We start from the raw sequence: 20,265 nt of genomic DNA on the forward strand, positions 1-20,265 counted from the left end.
TTCTTAATGAATTTTTTTAAAAATATTTTCCATGGCATAATCCTTGATGGCATCCATGATCACCTCCTTATTGGTAAACATCATCTCAAAATGAAACTTCGTTGCAGCACCACTCATATAAGTAAGAAACTTCACTTCATATTCATCATCATCACTCATAGATGGGTATACAAATGGTCAGAATCTTCACATTCTTCTTGATCCATATCAACTGGTACTTTGTCTTTGTTACCACTAGAAACCTCACATAGAGTCTTGGGGGGGGGGGGGGGGTAATACTTTAGTTCATACCATCTCCTTAAATTATTCACCAAATTAAAACTCATTATCCTCAAAATTGTCCTCACTTGCAACATAATCCTCATCAATTCCTTCTTCAACATGTTAATTATTAACACCAACATTAGGATTATGATGTTCTTCAACATGTTAATTATTAACATCAACATTAGGACTATGATGTTCTTCAAAATGTTCATTATTAATATCAACATTAAGACTATTATGTTCCTCAACATGTTCATTGTTAACATTAACATTAGGAATATTTGCTTATTGAACATGTTCACTATTACCATCATCAACAATAATATTTGCACTTCTAAAAGCAGCGCATTGTATATCATCATCATCGTCATCATAATAATCATCATCGTCATCAAGGTTAGTACCTAACTCACTTGCATCCACAATCTTAAGATTATATACATTATTCTCAACCTATACATCTATTACCACAAACCCTAGACAAACTTGGCAAATTACAGAACATCATGATCATTATTCAAGGGTCTAAGACCATGAGAAAAACTATAATTAGGGTTCCAATATCATATACACCTTATGTCCTCATAACTGCACTTTTAATAAAAGTCTCAAACTCCATGTATGTCATGTAGTCCCACATCCCACTTCGAATTCATCTTAGATACTTCCTCATAAACATACCATTTAACAGGTTCCTTAACTAATCTCCCCCATGGTGTAACCTTAACCTAATCTTATGACTCTTAGTTTGCCTGCGAATTAATCGATTTTTTTTTGTATAGATTAACATGCAATGGGACCGCAACAAAAAAAACAGACAACAAGACAAGTCAGACCACAAGTTAACATTAAAAAACCATAGTGGACCACAACATAAAAATGAAACAAGAAAACAATTAGGGCCATGGTGACATTGCAAAAGGGACAAAAAAACATACCTTACATAATACTTGATTTCTTCACTGCTATCTAATTAAGAACATGCTTGGCTTATCTTCACAAGAACAAAATTTGAATTCTAGAAAACAAACATTGATGGTTGAATGAGCTACGATTGATTGATTGATTGAGCTACAAGGATCGTAGATGGTGATTAGGCTTGGATTCGATTGAGCTACGATATTGATTGAGATTGGAATCAATTTAAGCTTGGATTAGATTGAAGGTGAAAAGAGAAAAGGGATTAAGATTAATTCACTTTGAGAGAGCATGTTTCCTGGGCCCACTTATGCGTTTCAAATATAATATAGCCTCAATTAAATTGTGTTAATAATTATCTAATAAAAAATATTTTTAATTAAAAAGACATAAAAGCTTATTTGATTTCACTGTAGCAGTGTCACATGATAAATGAGGAGACCACATGTGTAAAAATGGATGGAGAACTAAAAAATTCCAAGAAAAATAAAGTTGAAAGACAAAAAAAAAAGATTTAAAAAAAAGGATAAAAAATTTAAAAACATCTAAATAAAGAGATAAAAAATGCATTTAAATCTTTTCTTATGATACATATTGAATTTGAATTTTCTACGGACAATTGTAAATATATTTTTTAATTATCTTTTGAATAATCTTCATGACATTTTTGACCATGTGTGTTTGTTTTTAAATGGTTATTGTTTATTTTAAAAATTGTAGACAATTTAAGTTACTGATGATCTAAATCCGAATTCAACATGAATTTAAATAGGGTTTGTTTGTTTTATTTAAAAAAACAATAATTTTATAATGTTACATATCTTTATTAAAAAAAAATTATAAGAAAACTTTTCATAAAAGGTTCAAATGAAAATTTGATTTGAATAATTATTCTTAAAATGTTATTTTTGGTATTTTATCATTTTATTGAATTTTTTTTTATGTCAAAATTTCAAAAAATCACTTAATTTTGAAGCTATTTCAAATAGTTTTTCATAAAAAAATAAATTAAAATACATTTTTTTGAAAAAATTACGATTTCAATTATGTTTTGATTTTCAATAATATATATTTATGTTAAAATTTGTCTTTCAATTTAAAAAAAAATTAAAAAAAACTTATAATATTTTTTAAAATACAAAAAAAAATATTTTTTGAAAGTTAAAACAAATAGGTCCATGATTGGCTGCGATTGCCTACAACTTTTTTGCAGCCTATTAACAACCTTTGGATTGGTATTGGTTTGGAAAACCAAATTCCATATCTAAAATCTAATTTTATTTGGGAACTTCTTTACGCATCCTATATGTTTCTACTATACTATGCGAATTTCCAAAAATACTCATATTTTCGGAGATGCATCTTCGGACATACCTATTACATACACAACAAATGTTATTCTAAGAGATATTCTATAAGTTGAGTTATTTTTATTCCGGAGATGCATCTTCGGAACATTTTAAGAAATTCCTTATGTATTTCAGATGTGATTTTATGATGAGGATCCATAGGTCCTGTTATAGGTTCTGTCTTGAAATTGGTTCAGGAGAAGTTCTGAAAATGCATCTCTGGAACAAGATAATAAGGTGCGGTTCTAGAAATATATCATCGAAATCAACATGTCAGTCATTGAGTGGTCCATATTGATTTATGTCTTATACAAACTAAGGTTCTCTTAAGTTATATTTCACACAAATTGAAAATGTCTCAAATGTCGCCACTAAACATTGATTAGTATGTCACAAATATTTCCTTCTCCAACGGAGCTCCCGAGCGCGCGTTCAAGCTCAATGACTTCACCTCCCTCGATGATATCAAAGACGAAATCCATTATCTCCCACCTTACGAAGATAATCGGAAGATTAAAAAGCCCGAGTACCGTTCACCGTCGATGACAATGAAGGGAAGATTGGATTTAGTAAATTTGAGCTCAACACGCAGCGGATGTAAGAGCTATGTGAAATACATTTTTTTATTTCGAAACAAATTTTTTGCTCAAGTTGGAAGCGACGATTTCAAGATTCGTTAAAGATATTCTGAAGATGTTGAAGCGTCCACCTGAATATTAAAGTGTAATTTTGCATTTTGTGTTGAACTCATCTATGTAATCATAATTTTATTTTATGAATCTTAATTTTAATTTGAAAAAATCCTTTTGTTTTTGGATTTGGTACTAATGTGTCTGACTTAGAGAAATGTAACTACAAGAAATTTTCAGAGATACATCTTCGAAATAAAATGAACCAAACCATATGACGTCACTCTAAATGGTTTTACTTGAGTGTGTGTTGGGATGCTTCCAGAGATACATCCCCGAAAACAGAAAATATTTTTGAAAATTTGCTGATGCAGTAGAAACTTATAGAATGCGTCAAAAAAATCTCTTTTATTTTATATTTAAAACAATTTTTTTATTAAAGTCGATTATTCCTTGTGCATATACAAATAATACTAGTTACATGTAATTCATAATTATATAATGTATTATTCACTAATAATGTAATTTTTTTCTCCGATTACAAATTCACTCCTAACTAGTTTTATAAAAATAAAAACAAAAATATATTCAAATTCAAACAACTTGCAGCAACACACTCACAATTTTTAGGGTTCAAATATTTATTTTACTTATTTTAAAATGATAAATTATGTTATTGTTGTATGAATAACATCAATCTTTTTGATAAAAAATATGTTTGAAATATGTTGTGAATAACATCACCACTTCTGACATATTTAACACTGAAATTTCATATGTTAATATTTAACACTGAAATATTTGATTATATTTTATTTTACTATTTTTTCAAAATATTATCGATGTTAATATGTAAGTGTGTATTTGGAGTCTTAGTTTTTTTTAGTAGATTGTCTTTTAGACAAATATCAAATAAATAATAAAAAGAGGAGAAAGAAAATTAAAAATAAAAATAAAATTGAGAACAATAGACTAATGAAAAAAATTGTGTAAAGAAAAATTTAGAACAATATTATTATTGTCTTTTGAACTAACTCCCATGTATATTTATCTCATCTTATCTTGTGTATTCCTTTATTTAGATCTCATCCCAAAATTCTCTCCCAAAGTCTAAGGCATAGCAAGAAAATGGAAAACAACAAACAAACACCACAAATGCCACCTATTTTCCTAAGGATCATTATTATTATACCTTCCTTTCTTTACATTACAAGTTACAACCTTGTACTTCTCATTTTTCATTTTTCATTTGTTTTCTCTTGTATTGTCTTGTCCCAAACACCAAGCTGAAACCCCTCCTCCTCATATAAAATCATAAAAACTCTTTCTTCACCTTGTTCTTCAATTCATCAAATAAAACAATCAACCACAATAAAAAAAAATGGATCCGACCGAGCTAAAACGTGTGTTTCAAATGTTCGATAAGAACGGGGACGGTAGAATAACAAAAAAAGAACTAACAGATTCGTTGGAGAATTTAGGAATCTTTATACCCGACAAAGAGTTAACACAAATGATCGAGAAAATCGACGTCAACGGAGACGGTTGTGTAGATTTAGACGAGTTCGGAGAACTGTATCAATCCATCATGGACGAACGCGACGAAGAGGAAGATATGAGGGAGGCTTTCAATGTATTTGATCAAAACGGAGACGGTTTCATAACGGTTGAGGAGCTAAGAGTGGTTTTGTCATCTCTTGGTCTTAAACAAGGAAGAACTGTTGAGGAATGTAAGAAGATGATTATGAAGGTCGATGCCGATGGTGATGGTATGGTTAATTACAAAGAGTTTAAGCAAATGATGAAAGGAGGAGGATTCAGTGCTCTTGGATAATTCTAAAATTCATTACATGTTTAGCCTAGCCTAGCTATATATATTTATGTATTCATATATAAATGTAATGCATTGTAAGAAATGCATGCATGCATTTCATCACCAACATTTTGGTTATTCAATTCATTCAATTTACATCTTCTGTGTATAAGATGAGATTTGTGTTTTTTTTTTTAATATTTATTTTGTTTTTGAGTCGGGACAAGATAGTGAGAGAGGTGTTTTTTTTTTCACTTTGTCTTCTTTTGATGTTATGTAAAGTATTTTGGAATTTGGGTCCTCTCCTATTTCGTATTTTGGGTGGTGAAATTTTATGAAATCGATCACTTTGACACAGACACATAATTTGAACCATCAAATCAAGGTCAGATGATTTGTGTTTCAACTTCGACAAGTTCAGGTCAAAAGACAAATAAAACATAAATTGTCTGATCTTAATCAAAAAGTTCAAATAAATTTATTTGCGCTATTTCATAAAAAGTCTCATTCCATACAAAAAAAATAGATTGTCAATAGTATTAGTAACTTTGAAACTTTACAGAAGTAACAACCTTGGACCAAATTTTACAAAATGAGAAGTTGAATAATCAAGCTTTATAAGTGCATTTGAATGCCTTGTATGTGTTACCACAATTGTTAGCAGCAACTTCATATGAATGGCTCAAAGGACCTATAATCTATACATTTGATTTGATTGAACTAGTTTCTTCAACTAAACCAAAATACAACAGAATAAAAAGTAATACAATGAATACCATTGTATCACACTGAAAAACCGAAGCATTCGATACTAAAACCAGATACCTATGTCAGCAGTTATTATCAGATATTATTGCACACCTCAACTTCGAGCGATTTCGGATACTGACAGTAGATTGAATATTATTGATATTTAAAAAGGACTAGATAGTTGAAAGGTGAACCTACGAATGATTGTGTTCTTCTTCTTTCGGTTCCATCTGCTTCACACTGTCTACTATGTGCTGTATTTTCTTGGAAAGGCTCACATTGTGCTCCTCGATATAATCAAATATCACTTCAAGTTGTCTTTTATAAGTCACCGATCGCTTTTTCTCGATTGCCAGTTGCTGAGATAGTTCGCGGATTTTATCATGTTCGTTCTGAGACTGACATGAAACAAAAGAGGTTGTTAGTAGGAGGGGAAATCAAATTGATAAGAGTGCATGGAAAAGTATAGGAACTGACCGGATATTGTTCGAACATGCAATCTCTTCTACCACTTCCGGGATTCAATGGATGAGTGTGCTCCTTTACGAACTTCGTAACGACCCATTTACCAGAACCGACTTTCCTCACCATAATCATTGCCCGGCAACCAACCCTTGTCTCTGCCCTTTGCCTAACGATCTTTTCGCGCTTGTCAGGCATTCTATAACCCTCTTTGTTGCATACAAGAGCGCGTCCAATAGCAGTTCCGTCGCGCCTTGACCGTGAGAGTTTGCTCACGCGTATGATAAATCCAACCTCAGCTGCGTATGCATTATAAAATGCATGTGCTGCTGCTTCCGACTCAAACTCCTGACCCACATAGGGCTCGTCAGCAGACGCGACCGATAATGGGAGAATTTCTGAGGGTATTATTATCGCTCCGGAAAAATCGTGAGTCATGTTAGCATCTTGGTCTTGTTTGTAAGCTGGTTCAACAGAACTTTCTTCTTCTCTGTTTTCATCCGGTATGCTATGCACTTCAACCATGGCACCGTCTCTTAATGTATCGTCATTAACAGAATCATCAATCCCTAACTCCACTGTAAGAACAAAAAATATGCTATAAGATTTTCAGTATTCAGGTGACATATTCTACAAAAGTATCTACAAATTTGTATAGTATATTATTCTAAAGTGCCAAAAAACATCACAAGCATATTTCTATCATACAAAAACAACAACACAAACATAAAGCTTCAATTTTGAGTCAATTTCTCTGTACCCTTTGAAATACCATAGAAACATAAACAAAGAAGATTCAATATCTTGCAATTCAGCTACTTATACAGTTCTTCCCCAATTCACAAGAAAACAAAAACCCTAAAATTCAACCTGAATCAAAATCATCAATAGAATTTCCAAAAAAAAAAAACAATAATTAAACAATAAAAATACACTCACTCAGAAAATCGATGATCGTGAAATCGGAAGCTAGAATTATGATTCTACGTTGAGGTTTGCTTCAGAGAGAAACACCAGAATACAAAGGAAGAGATTTAGGTAAGGTAAGGCACATATAGTTCCCAAGTGTCTCTCTTACGTGTCAAAATCCTATCGGTTCTTATCTCTGAAAAAGTCAACATTGTGTATTGACCCAATAAAACCCTGACACGTGTTTTATTAAATGGATACTGACCCTTAAGATTAGTACCCGAGATATAACGACCCGATCCGATACGGGTGGTGCACCATAACAACACAGTCACAACACATTCATCGAGTTTTTCTTCATCTCTTACCATGGCAGCTTCTTCGCTGTTCCGCATTATTCAGAGAGGTTCCACTGTTATCAAATCCTCGTATGCTGCTACCTCGTTTTTGCTCTCTCCCAGGTTCTTTCTCATTCCTCTCATTACAACATGTTTTGTTGGTTATAGTTAATTTACATGTCAAAAATCAAATTTTTATGATTGTTATGGTTAATATATTCGATTAGCTAAAATGGGTTATCTTTGTTTTCCATTGTGGTGGTTTTGGTTTTTTTGTGTGTTCTAGGTTAGTTGGGAGGGGTCAATTATGTGTGCCTTTTGAGAAGCAAGGTTTTTGGTGGGGTTTGAGGGAGTTGAGTTATGGGAAGGTTAATCTTGTGATAAGGGATGGGAAGACAAAGTTTGAGACTCATGAGGTTGAGCCTCCTAGGAAAGATAAGTGGAAGACTAAGAAGAGGTTGAAGATTCAGAGGAAGAGGGAGAAGGAGAAGAGGAAAGCGGAGAATAGGAGAGATCCTCGTCGACTTGGCGTTAAAGGGAAGAAGAAGAAACAAAAGTTTGCTAGTCCAGAAGAGAGAATCAAGTTCAAGATTGATAATGTAAGCTCTATCTTTTGGTTTGATGTTCTTTCGACACTAATACTGATTCATAGACACCGGTAATAATTTGAAAATTGGAAATGATTTCGAATATAACATGTTTTGGTTATAGGCACCGTCCCGTGTGGGACACCTGCCATGCTTTTAAATTTGAAGAGTGTCGGTGTTACATAGGTGCCAACCTTTTTGCAGCATACCATACCGCTTCTTCATTTGTTTAATTTTAATGGCTTTTTCGTTTGCCTGTTTTAATATATGTTGATCTCATGAATGATTAAATGTGTGTTCGATAATTGCTTGGCAAACGAACTTGAATTTGAAAATTAATTTGTTGATACAAAGTGGTTTGGGTTCTCCAAAAACGAGTTCATGCAAAACTCAAGTGTAAATTTTTTTCAACTAATGCAAAAGTTACATTTTCTCACTCTAGTGTAAATTTTTCCAACTTTAATGGATTTAGAGAAGTTACATGGAAGGGTTTTTGAAATTTTGAGATGCAGAAGTTAGTTTCAGCTTATATGAGAAGCTCTATTTTAAATAACTCGACTATTGTAAAATTCTTGTATTCCCCCCCCCCCCCCCCCCCCTAAAGTGCTCGATGAGAACATCTTGAAATGCTAATTGCCTAGTCATTGTACTAAAATTTTGCCTGACTCTGATCTTAACCCAGGCGAGAGTCAAAGAAGCGTTGCTCATTGAAAGACTCAAACGATATGAAGTTGCTAAAGCACATGGTCCCAATGTAAAACCAGACGTCTTGACGGGGGAGGAACGGTTTTATCTAAAGAAAATGGCTCAGAAGAGTTCTAATTATTTACAAATTGGAACAAGAGGATTATTTGGAGGGGTTATTCTCAATATGCATATGCATTGGAAGAAACACGAGACCGTTAAGTGCATATGCAAGCCTTGTAAACCTGGTCAAGTACACGAGTATGCAGAAGAACTTGCCAGATTGAGTGGCGGTATTCCAATTCACATCATTGGTGATGACACTATAATATTTTATCGTGGAAAGAACTATATACAACCCGAGGTTATGTCGCCGGAAGATACATTATCCAAGAAAAAGGTGTGTTTTGTGCTTTTTGATATGAATCTCATCATTAGTTTAGTTTTTTGTATCATATCATTTAAAAAAAATTGGAACAAACTTTTATCGTTCTGCGATACAATATGTAGTACAAAAGGTTGCGAAATAGCAACTATAGCGGCGATATAACACTACCGTGTAGCGGAATTTGAATAAACTACTATTTTCCGAGATCTACGATTGAGAATGCAGATTTTTGGAGGGAAATGTTTTTCCAGTGATTTATGATTGACTAACTTTCTTTTCATTTCACTTCTGTTATTTCTTGCAGGCACTTGAAAAATCAAAGTATAAACAATCGCTCGAGTCAGTGAGACGCTTCATTGCTATCGCAGAGAAAGAGTTGGAGCTATATCACAGACACGTTGCACTTTATGGTGACCCTAGAAACCGCAATCCCTTATCTATACTCGACGGACCAAGTGGAAGCTCCTATGAAAAGAGGAATCATGGTGAAAAGAACCTTGACTCGAGTAGCTATTATCTTTCAGAAACAGAAGCAGATTCCTCACAGACGGACCTATCAGAATCCGAAGATAACTTTGAAAATGGAAACTTGTCAATGAGTGAATCAGATTCTGAAGAAGAAGAAGAAGACAGCATGTTGGATTCGGATGATGATGAAGAAAGAGAAGTATATTATACTAAAACGAATGGTCAAAATGTATGCTCAACTGCAGATTCATAATCAATATGCATTGAGTAAACCGAACAGAGTTCAAGGATGAAGGAGAAAGAATTCAAGGATTTTAGAGGTTAGGGTTTTGAAAAAAAATGAAGGATGAAGTACTAAAATACCATGTTAATATCACTGTCAGATTTTATTATAATACATAACAGTATTTAGTGGCTAATTAATGTTTTTTGTATTTCAACTTTGAATATATGTTGGTATTGATACACAATTCTTTGCTTTATCAAATGATGTCTGTCTATATTCTTTGTATTTGAATATTAGGTGTGGATTTTTGAATAGGTTACTGAAGTGCAATGTCGTAATGATTTAGCTATTTCGTTAATCGTGTCACTGTCAAGTCAGATACTTGATTCTTTTGTAAGGCATTCTATTTCCAATTATTGAGAATTTATTCTGTGTTACAGATGCTGTCTTCACTTAACAAGATAATGTCGTTGTCAGATGATACAAGTATATATTGCGGTCATGAATATACGTTGGTTCGTTTTTTAATTTAATCCTGTATGTTTCCTGCATTTATTTTTAGCATATGAGCTTTAGATCTGACTTTGGTTCTTTAAAATTTGGCAGAATAATTCAAAGTTTGCATTATCCATAGAGCCTGAAAACAAAGAACTTCAGTCCTATGCTTCACATGTAGCTCACCTTAGAAATAAAGGCTTGCCCACGGTAAGTTTGCGAACTGTATCTCTGTTACAGATGGTCTGACTGTTCATGATCAATCTGTCAAAACTCATTGTTATTAAGCTTACATTGCTGTTAGTTAGTTATCAGCATTCGTTACCATATAAAAGTCTAACCATTATTTTGATTTTGATTTTGATTCAATCTTTGATTTGCATACTGCGCGTAATTCCTTTTCCGAGTTTCAATCTATGCATGTTTGTGACTCATACTTCGGTTTTCTATGTTGCCATTTTAATTTTTTTTTTTATATGATGAATTATGACTTAGTATCTTTTAGTTGAATATGCAAGAGTGATCAACAATACATTATGTTCCTATTTCCACAATGTAAATAATTACTATTTTCTATAGTAACTAACATTATGTCTGCATTTGCAGCCTCAACCAGAAAGATACTGTTGGGCCAGTGCCACCTAATGATAGGATTTTCAATTTATGCATAAGTTTGATTCTTTTTAATAGAATGGATCCAGTGCCAGCTGATGTGTCTAATCCACCTCCTGTGAAAGTACCATCTGCGACACATCCTGCTAATGAGGATGATGTAGCATCTGGACAAGATAATTCTGCCCGTGAAGCACCGACTATGCTATCCCCCACTGGCATATCTTCTTGGGCCAAAAATTTGAAAGTTTCCCCGTCATTTTCTGGATCCCAAGACGAGTCTTCTAGTGGAAATGTTGGGAAATCAGCCTTTGCACGCCTTACAAGTAACCTGGGATTGCGGTTGTCTCCAAAGTCTCCTGTGGATGACAGTCCCAGTGAACCAGCAGCACAATCTAATTTGTTTGGAACTATCACAAAGGGCCTGGTTGACTCTTCAAAGAATGCGGTGAAAGCTGTGCAGGTTAAAGCACGTCATGCTGTTTCTCAAAATAAACGCAGATACCAGGTGTTGTTATCGTTCAAATGGATTTACTGTGTTTTGTTTTTGGAAAGTTGATAGTGTCTTACTCTTACATATCTGAACAATTTACCGTTTTTTCTTTTGAATTTTTGTTAACCTTGGTTCTCTGTTGCTTTCCCTTTTTGTACAATAGTTTAAATTAAAACTTATCTTTTAGATCTTATATATGGATATGTTTTATATGTAATGCTTATTATTATTATCTATTATTTAATCAAGAAGTGTTTTTTTTCCCGGCTCTCTAGATCATCCTGTCTCATAGCTGGCAATGAATTTATAAAGCCCTGAATTCTGTAAACATTTGCCTACTTCCTTTTAGTATTCAAAATCAAAATGCCACACAATATTTGATGTTTATTAGTACTTCAGTTTGATGAACATTCTTCTGCATCAGTTGAGAAAAGCTGTTAGAAATTTAGAACATAATTATTGTCGTGACTTGTGAGTCGTGATAGTTTGTTTTTCATATTTCTTTGTTTCACATATGTTCTCTCCCCTTAGGAATTTTTGGCTAACATGTGCTATTGTCCTTACAACCTCTTTTTGATTTTTAGAGGTGTTCATTGGGACTCATATTCGTTACCATATAAAACAGAAAACAACAAGAGGAACGAGGTGTTCATGAACAGAGTGAAAAACAAGCAGAGGATAATTTTTAGATTTTTTTTCAGTACAATTTTTTTAATTTATACAAATGTGTATTGTGTATAGATTAGGTCATTGAAGCCACCGACATCTAATTTTCGGTGTCTTAACATACTCTTTCTCGCGACTCTTTTAAGTTCATTCCAGATTTCTTGATATAAAATTAGATCAAATTTTTTGTTGTCAAGTTGAGTAAAAATAAAGGTGTGATGATGCATTGAAGAAGCCCATCACATACTTCGTTTTATCATATGTCTATATTACTGCATACGTTAAGAATGCTATGTCTGCAATCCTTTTGAACCAAGTAGTTGAAGCTTCTATGTGAACCTGTGACGGTAGCTTTGTATTCAAGTATGAAATCAGCTTCAAATTATTAATTTTAGTTGGAGATCATTTTTTGGTCTGTTAGTGGCCAACGGCCATAGTGTATATTATAAATATTTCCATTTTTACATGTTCTCTTGCTTGAAGATGAAGGTGAATTGAGTAAACTTTAGAGGAAGAAATTGATTGAAGTGGATTGTAAATTGCACCTCTTTAATTACATTAAGGTAGATGGCAACTTTCAGAAATTTATAACTTGATGGATAGATTTCACCTAAACACCAAAATACAAGTAGAGCTTATTGTCATTCAACACCATTTTCATCTCTGGTACAACAACACCATGATCATCGTTGTTGAATATGACATAATTGCTTAAAAATTAAATGACTATTTGAGGTGCTATGTCAAACTATCATTTCTCTATTCCTTATATTCACAATTAATTCGGTTAACCACTTCCAATCTGGTGCAGTTGGAGATGTCTTAATGCTCACGTCTTGTTATACGAATCATAAAAGCACATAAAATGTACAAGATGGTGACAATTTGGTAGGTCTCATTCCCCACCATGAACTGTGATGTGATCATCATTCATCAGCATCCCAATTTAAGTAGTAACATTTACCTTATGTATATTATTTTATTTCATTATTATTTCACTGCTAAAAATTTCATTAATCTACTTTTGTAAAGTTCATTAATTAATGCAATACTATATACAAATTGTAACGCATCAACATCAAGGTTAGAATCAGATTCTTAAGCCTCGCTATCTTCTATTGTCGAAAAAGATTCTAGCCAGGGTCCCAACTCGTGCAAGTAACATTTTCTGCGCCAAAGCAAAGAAAACATTTTCTACAATAAAGGTGTGAAAGGATACAAGTTATGAGACCTGATTAAGAGAAAGGTGGTTGTAAATAGAGATGTTGTATTTTATGAAGAATTGATGTTGAAACAATCAACTATAACAGTTGTGCCAGATACTGAGGTAAAAAGTTTCAGTCAGGACAAGATTCAGGTGGACATTGAGAAGCCACCAGTGAGTCAAAGGAAAATTGTATCCCAACAGTAGGATGAACCAAACTCATATTCAGGTGGAGTGAAAGATTCAAATGAAGTATAAGACTATACACTTGTGTGTGATAGGGAGCCCTTATGTAATACACCTCCAATGAGATATGGATTTGAAGACTTCACATCATATGCTCTTCTTATCAGTTCAGGAGACCCTTTTACTTTTCGACATGCTATGGCTATCCAGAAGAAAGATAAATGAATATTGCTATGGTGGAGGAGATGGAGTCCTTAAAAAATAATGAGACATGGGATCTTGTTCAGCTGTCACAGGGAAAAAGAGCTATTGGTTGTAAGTGGACGTACAAGAAAAAGTCAGCAGTAACAGAAAAAGAAAGGGAAAAGTTCATGGCTCACCTAGTTACAAAGGGTATTCATAGTAGAAGGGGGTTGATTATGTTGATATTTTCAGTCCGATGGTTAGACACACTTCTATTAGGACAATATTGACCCTTGTAGCCAACAGGGATATGTATTTAGAGCATATGGATGTGAGAACATCTTTCCACCATAGTAATCTAGAAGAACAAATCTACTTGGAGCATCCAGAGGATTTCCGTGATATTGGACATGGCAGAATTGTTTGCAAAGTGAAGAGTACTTTGTATGGCTTGAAGTAGTCTCCAAGGAAGTGGTACTAGCATTTTGATTCATACATGCTCCGGATTTCCTATAAAAGGTGCGATTATGATTGTTGTGTTATGTGAGAAGCCTTGATGATGAATCTTTTGTTTTTCTATTACTTTATATTGATGATATGTTGATTGATGCCAACCATTTTCATGATGTAAATGAGTTGAAGACCAAGTTGGGTAAGGACTTTGATATGAAGGATCTGGGTGCTTCAAAGAAGATTCTTGGGATGGAAATTCACATAGACAGAGGAGCTAATAGACTGTGGTTGTCTCAAAAAAACTATGTTTGAGGTGTTTTAAGCAGATTTAACATGAGTAAAGAAAAGCTTGTGAGAACTCCATTAGTGAATCATTTTAAACTCTCTTTGAAACAATGCCCGAAGTCGGACTTAGGGATTGAAGGTATGTGTAAAACTCCTTATATTAGTGCAATTGTTTTTTTATATATGATATGATTTGCACTAGACAGGATTTGAAATAAGCCATTAGTCAAGCGTGCAAGTTTATGTCCAAGCCAGTGAAGCAACATTAGGAAGAAGTCAATGGTTCCTAAAGTACTTGAAGGGTACAACGAATCATGGTATCATATTCATCATAGAGAAGGGTGTTCCATCAATTATGGGATATGTGAATTCAGACTAAGCATGTGATCTAGATGATGAGAGATCTACAACAAGGTGCATCTTTACTCTTGCGGGGGGGCTATATGCTGGACATCATCAGTTTAATTCATAGTAGCTATGTCTACAACTGAGTCAAAATACATGGCAGTAGCTTAAGCTTCCAAGGAATTATTAAGGCTTACAGGTCTAGTGAAATAGTTAGGTGTTGATCAAGGTGGAGTTCAGTTGCATTGAGAGAGTTAGAGTGCTATCTATTTGGCGAACAATCAGATGTATCATGCTAGGATCAAACATATTGATTTGAGGTTCCATAAGATCATGGAGTTGATGGCGTCCAAACACATATTACTTCAGAAGGATCACACTTCAGAGAATACAGCTGATATGTTGATCAAGTCATTCACCAATAACAAGTTCAAACAATGTTTGAACTTGTTACATGTTTCTCAGTGTTATGTAGGAACTACACAACCCAGTTGCCAAGATATGACATTATACAGTTAATCTTCATAAATATTGATATTCGCCAAGGTAAAGATTATTGAGTTTGACTCATAGGTAATGTCAAGTGTGTCAGGGGCAGGGCTGGTGAGCGGTCACGACCGATGCCCTTGCGTTTGGCCTAAGTCTTTGTTAGGGGGGGGGGCAAAGTCCCCGTAGTACGGTTTATAGGTATTAATGTAATTTGGATCATTAGTATTCAAATATATGTTTGGAACACTAAAACTCTAGTTTAGGTAATTCAGAACGAATCATTAAGACAAAACTATAGTTTCTATGTTTCTATATAGACGCGGACGTAGGCAATTTGACTGAACTATGTGAACAATTTTTTTTTGTGTTTCTCTCTACTCTGATCTATATTCACGTTCCTGGTCCAATAAAAAATGACTTCACCAAGAAAATATTTACAAATCAGTTAACAATGTCTTCCATGGTATGCATATCATTCATTGTTTTTTTATGGAAAATCTAACTTCAATTCCGTCGTACAACACAGAAATATCACTCACCATAACACATAGTGAACTACTTTCAAATACAGGTATATGAACTAATCCATTAATTCACCTCACAATATATACCTTTGCAAGTTGAGACAACAAGATCAATTGCATTTACATTTCCATAAGCATTCATGCAAATGTAAAAACAACTTATTTCAGGTAACAATAAACAGATTCTTTTGGATGTCATCATCTAGATAGTTACAATGACACAAACATAACCGTAAGTAACTATAAAATTTGTGAAGAAAATAATTTTGGCGAATCATACAAGAGAGCAAGTGTATCCCAAAGTACACCATACTATAAACCAATTCAAATAACTGTCATATAGAATAGAGAAAATAATTTTGAAATTTGACATGAAGATCATAAGTAAAGTATCAACACAAACCAAATTTTGTGTCCTACTTGCATCAAATGATACCAATAAATTAATAGCATCATTTTTCAACATTACATGCTTGGGACTTCGTACAGGTATTTTTGTCGTACTATCCAAGTGACAACAATTACTTCTGGATAATTGCATTACAATATCATGTACTAAATCATGCATTTTGAAACTACGTATATCACCAAGACGACCAGTTTCAGCATCTTGATAAAAAGAATTCATCAAGAAAACCTTCACGATTTGATTACCAGTGTCTTTCATGAGCTGCTTTTCACCTGAACATCCGAGATAACCTTGTGCCATCCATAGTTGAATCAACTCATCCTTCTTTATTTCTTAATCTTTAATCGCCAAAGATTATCCGTCTAGGCAAAGAAAAATCTAGGAGTGCCATCCGTCCCAATAGTGACTGTTGAGGAGCCATCTCGTCCTCTCACTCTTACAAACTTGTTTTTCCAACCTTTAAAAAGGTTGGAGTTGAGTTTGAATAAAGCTCTCCCAAAGCTCATAGGATTACCCAATCCTAGCTAACTACCATAAAAAGAAAAAGAATATATATATATATATATATATATAATATATATATATATATATATATATATATATATATATATATATATATATATATATATATATATATATATATATATATATATAATATATATATATATATATATATATATATATATATATATATATATATATATTATATATATATTATATATATATATATATATATATATATATAAATTTAATTGAAATACATTGACAGTGTAAAAGGATTTTACAGTGTCAGTTAATCATGACGGTTGGATATTGAAACAAATTTGACTTTTATTTTAAAAATTTACAAAGTAATGCAGACGAGTGATGATGATGAATCGACAGTGTAAATTTTTTTACACTGATAGTGCATAGTAATTAATCTATCTATCTCTCTCTCTCTCTCTCTCTCTCTCTCTCTCTCTCTCTCTCTCTCTCTCTCTCTCTCTCTCTCTCTCTCTCTCTCTCTCTCTCTCTCTCTCTCTCTCTCTCTCTCTCTCTCTCTCTCTCTCTCTCTCTCTCTCTCTCTCTCTCTCTCTCTCTCTCTCTCTCTCTCTCTCTCTCTCTCTCTCTTATATATATATATATATATTATTTTTATTACATATTGTAAAAATCAAAAAATCAAATACTATCAAAATCTAATAATTGACTTTCTAATTAATGAAAGTGCATTTTTTATTCAATCATTTATTCTGTAGAGTGTATATATAATGTTTTTATTTGAAAATAAGTGGGGTTGGAGCCTACACAACCCTTAGTGAAGCACTGCCTTCTACGTGCTTCCGTATCGCCGCCCTCCATCTTTGTAACACTCATAGTTAACAAGTGTCTCTCAAACTTGTCCTTCAGTAGTTTAAACCTTGCACACTTTATCATATTTTTAATTTCATAAAGAATCTTCACCAAGTCTGATATATGAACAGTTTGACCATCAATTACACCACTTCCTCTCTTTGTAGTTGCATGTTGTCAAAGACACGTCCCTGGATGAGGATATGCAGAAGATATGACATATAGTTATCGTTTCCCCAACTGGGAAGTGAAAAATGCTCGTCTTTTTGTGACATATCTTTGAGAAGGATATCAGCAAGCCATAGTCAATTATTTTGAATCACGTGATGACGATGTCGACTAGTCTACTATCTTGAATAACATCAATGGACCAACTCTCTTTAAGAGTGTTCAATGTAATTGTATTCTTCCTGCTTTTTATACACTTCAGCTTTCTGAATTCTCCATATCTAGAACTCGCTGTGTTCTAGGACATTAGCAAGATAAGATCCCGTTGGGGCTTCCCGATTTCTATGTCCGATTTCACCATACACAATACATTATTCTCTATAGATCACCACAAGGTGAAATCTTTGGTCGTGCTCGACAAGGTCGCGGATCATCAATCTAAATTTTACAAGTAATTCATGACATGCATACATATTCCTTAAAACTTCCTACAATTTTGTAAAAATAGAAATACATAAATTAGCTCCTATTTTTTTGGGAATAAGTCATGCATTCATAAAACTCGGCACTTTGAGCTTCCGTAAAAACCATCTCAGGAAAAAAGTTGTAAATATAAAGGAAAATGATTAAACATTGAACAAAATATGAAGTGTCATGGTGTAGGCTGTAGTAGGACCTAGATACAAAACGAAAAGGAAAAAACAATATTCCTAGAAACATTACAAAATGGATGACTAAAAATTATTCTTCATCTTTATCCTCACCCCTAACTCCAGGGTTACTGACAGCAACACGGTCTTCTTGGATTGGATCGTCAGTAGGAGAGGGCTCAACTTCTTCCATATCCACAAGATGACCATTAATCACAACTTTGAAGAAGTCTATCTCAAACAAGTCAATATCGGGATAGATACATAAGGCTTGATCATTTGCCGTATCAAAGGCAGCATCGCTTGCGTCGAGAATGTCAATTTGGACTTTTTGTAAAGAGCTTCATAATTTGACATTTGAATCTTTAAGTAATTTCATTTCCTCAGACTATTTTTTAACGGTAGACTTCAACTCCTAATTCATAGCCTCCGATTTCTCCCTTCTGATCTTCTCATTCGATAATTATTTCTCTAGGTCGGATAGTCTAACCGCTTGCGCTTTCTATTGCTCATTTAGCTGATTGATCTCTTGGTTCAGTTTTATCTCATTTTGTTTGCAGTCATCATCAGCTTCAAATAGCCCGCGAGTTAAAACAACACATCTCGTCAGATAAGAACTAAAGTTTTGGGTTAGTTTCTATCGCCCTATGGTATTTACCTTGTTCACGTCTTCCGTGGAATTTAGATGATTGTAAAGAAATTTCAATCTGTCAAAACTATTACTCCAGAATTTGAATTCATTGGATGATCTAGTTTGATCACTTCCACCAGTCTCACACATCAAAGATGAAATTTCCCAATTGGCCCTACAGATTTCGCCACTCATCAAAGTTTTCATCTTCTTTGGAGAACTCAGACGAAAACTATTCGATGGCGAAAAAGTCAAAGGTCGAGGCTCCGAGAGATTGGGAATTTATTTGTTTGAGGATCCCTTTCTTTTCTTTAGTAATCGAGTTTCTAGATTGGAAAAGTCCGATTTAGCATCATTTTTCCCGGTTACTCTCCTTGTCGCTCAACTTCCAACATCAGTTTTTTATGTTCCTTCACTGATATGTCAGTCATTATTTTTGAAGATAAAATAAGAAAATAAGTTTGTGGAATACAGGATGAAACCCCGAGTGGTACACAAAGAAAATAAATGATCATTACCCAAGAAAGAAAGAATTTGGTCTTCAGGTAGAGATAATAGATCTCGGACCTCCATCATACGAAATAATCTAATATGGCCAAGGATCTAACCCCCTAGTTGTTTAACTTGTCAAAGTCAAAACCGGAAACCAAAAGAGGATTCCCGGTCTAATAGATGGGAAAACGATAAAACTCATATAGCGCATATATTACTTGATGACATCTCAGTCCATACCTAATTCGAAGAAATTGCTCTTTGAAACCTTTCTAGTTAGTGGTATAAGCTTGGAGAAAACTCTTATCGGGAAGACCACTAATGGTCACCTATCCACCATTTTCAACACCTTTGATTTCAAAAAAGGAGAAAAATAAGCCTATGATGGGCTCTATATCTATGGCCTCGCAAACTATTTCGAAAGCCTTGATAAACCCTCAACTATTGGGACGAAGTGTAGAAGGGGTGACATTCAGGGTTTTTAATAGATCATATTCAAAATCTATAAAAGGAAGATGGATATTAAAATCTTCCAATACCCCGACATAGAAATGGAAATATTCATCTTTAACTCCCATAGGACGAGCTATGAAAACACATTCCCCTGGAATATAGGGCTCCAAAATAATAACGTCTTCATTCCCAGTAGCAGATGCATTCTTGAAAGACCAAAGTTTAGCTATCTCCACCTCGTATATGGAGTTGTGATCGTAACTCATTACTTCTTGATTAAATGACTCCATAATCTCTATCAACACCTCCACCGATGAACCTGATGAAGAAGAGTCAGAATTAGAATGGCTAAAGGAGGCATAAATATTATCGTAAGCCTCCTTTACAATACGATCAAAATTAGG

General features: G+C 33.8%; 4 protein-coding genes across 7 annotated transcripts; 3 read left to right on the plus strand and 1 right to left on the minus strand.

Moving 5' to 3' along the window:
* The first annotated feature begins 4,337 nt into the window (after positions 1–4,337).
* On the plus strand, positions 4,338–5,142 carry LOC127100836 (calmodulin-like protein 7). Its single transcript, XM_051038122.1, has one exon. It carries the CDS (start codon positions 4,545–4,547, stop codon positions 4,995–4,997), a length of 453 nt encoding a protein of 150 aa, XP_050894079.1. The 5' UTR covers positions 4,338–4,544; the 3' UTR covers positions 4,998–5,142.
* Positions 5,143–5,576: 434 nt separating this feature from the next.
* LOC127100838 (protein FAR1-RELATED SEQUENCE 5) lies at positions 5,577–7,275 on the minus strand. 2 transcript variants are annotated; one of them, XM_051038124.1, is made up of 3 exons: positions 7,128–7,275; positions 6,204–6,766; positions 5,577–6,124 (listed from the first exon to the last, which is right to left on the minus strand). In XM_051038124.1, coding segments are annotated over exons 1-3 (768 nt in total). In that variant the 5' UTR covers positions 7,129–7,275; the 3' UTR covers positions 5,577–5,920. The 2 variants fall into 2 exon arrangements, with proteins under 2 accessions (XP_050894081.1, XP_050894082.1); XM_051038125.1 differs by having other exon boundaries at positions 6,204–6,786; positions 7,128–7,258.
* A 115-nt stretch (positions 7,276–7,390) lies between these two features.
* Positions 7,391–10,165, plus strand: LOC127100837 (uncharacterized CRM domain-containing protein At3g25440, chloroplastic). Its single transcript, XM_051038123.1, has 4 exons — positions 7,391–7,558; positions 7,722–8,034; positions 8,705–9,106; positions 9,399–10,165. The coding sequence occupies exons 1-4, from the start codon at positions 7,467–7,469 to the stop codon at positions 9,813–9,815; spliced, it is 1,224 nt and encodes a 407-aa protein (XP_050894080.1). The 5' UTR covers positions 7,391–7,466; the 3' UTR covers positions 9,816–10,165.
* LOC127100839 (phosphatidylinositol 3,4,5-trisphosphate 3-phosphatase and protein-tyrosine-phosphatase PTEN2A-like) lies at positions 9,810–12,895 on the plus strand. 3 transcript variants are annotated; one of them, XM_051038128.1, is made up of 5 exons: positions 9,810–9,882; positions 10,229–10,303; positions 10,395–10,493; positions 10,890–11,403; positions 12,866–12,895. In XM_051038128.1, the coding sequence occupies exons 4-5, from the start codon at positions 10,975–10,977 to the stop codon at positions 12,878–12,880; spliced, it is 444 nt and encodes a 147-aa protein (XP_050894085.1). In that variant the 5' UTR covers positions 9,810–9,882; positions 10,229–10,303; positions 10,395–10,493; positions 10,890–10,974; the 3' UTR covers positions 12,881–12,895. The 3 variants fall into 3 exon arrangements, with proteins under 3 accessions (XP_050894085.1, XP_050894084.1, XP_050894083.1); XM_051038127.1 differs by lacking the exon at positions 12,866–12,895 and adding an exon at positions 12,014–12,196; XM_051038126.1 differs by lacking the exon at positions 12,866–12,895 and adding an exon at positions 11,973–12,098.
* Positions 12,896–20,265: the final 7,370 nt, after the last annotated feature.

This window comes from Lathyrus oleraceus, chromosome 7, assembly GCF_024323335.1.
Source record: "Lathyrus oleraceus cultivar Zhongwan6 chromosome 7, CAAS_Psat_ZW6_1.0, whole genome shotgun sequence".
Classification (NCBI taxonomy): domain Eukaryota; kingdom Viridiplantae; phylum Streptophyta; class Magnoliopsida; order Fabales; family Fabaceae; genus Lathyrus; species Lathyrus oleraceus.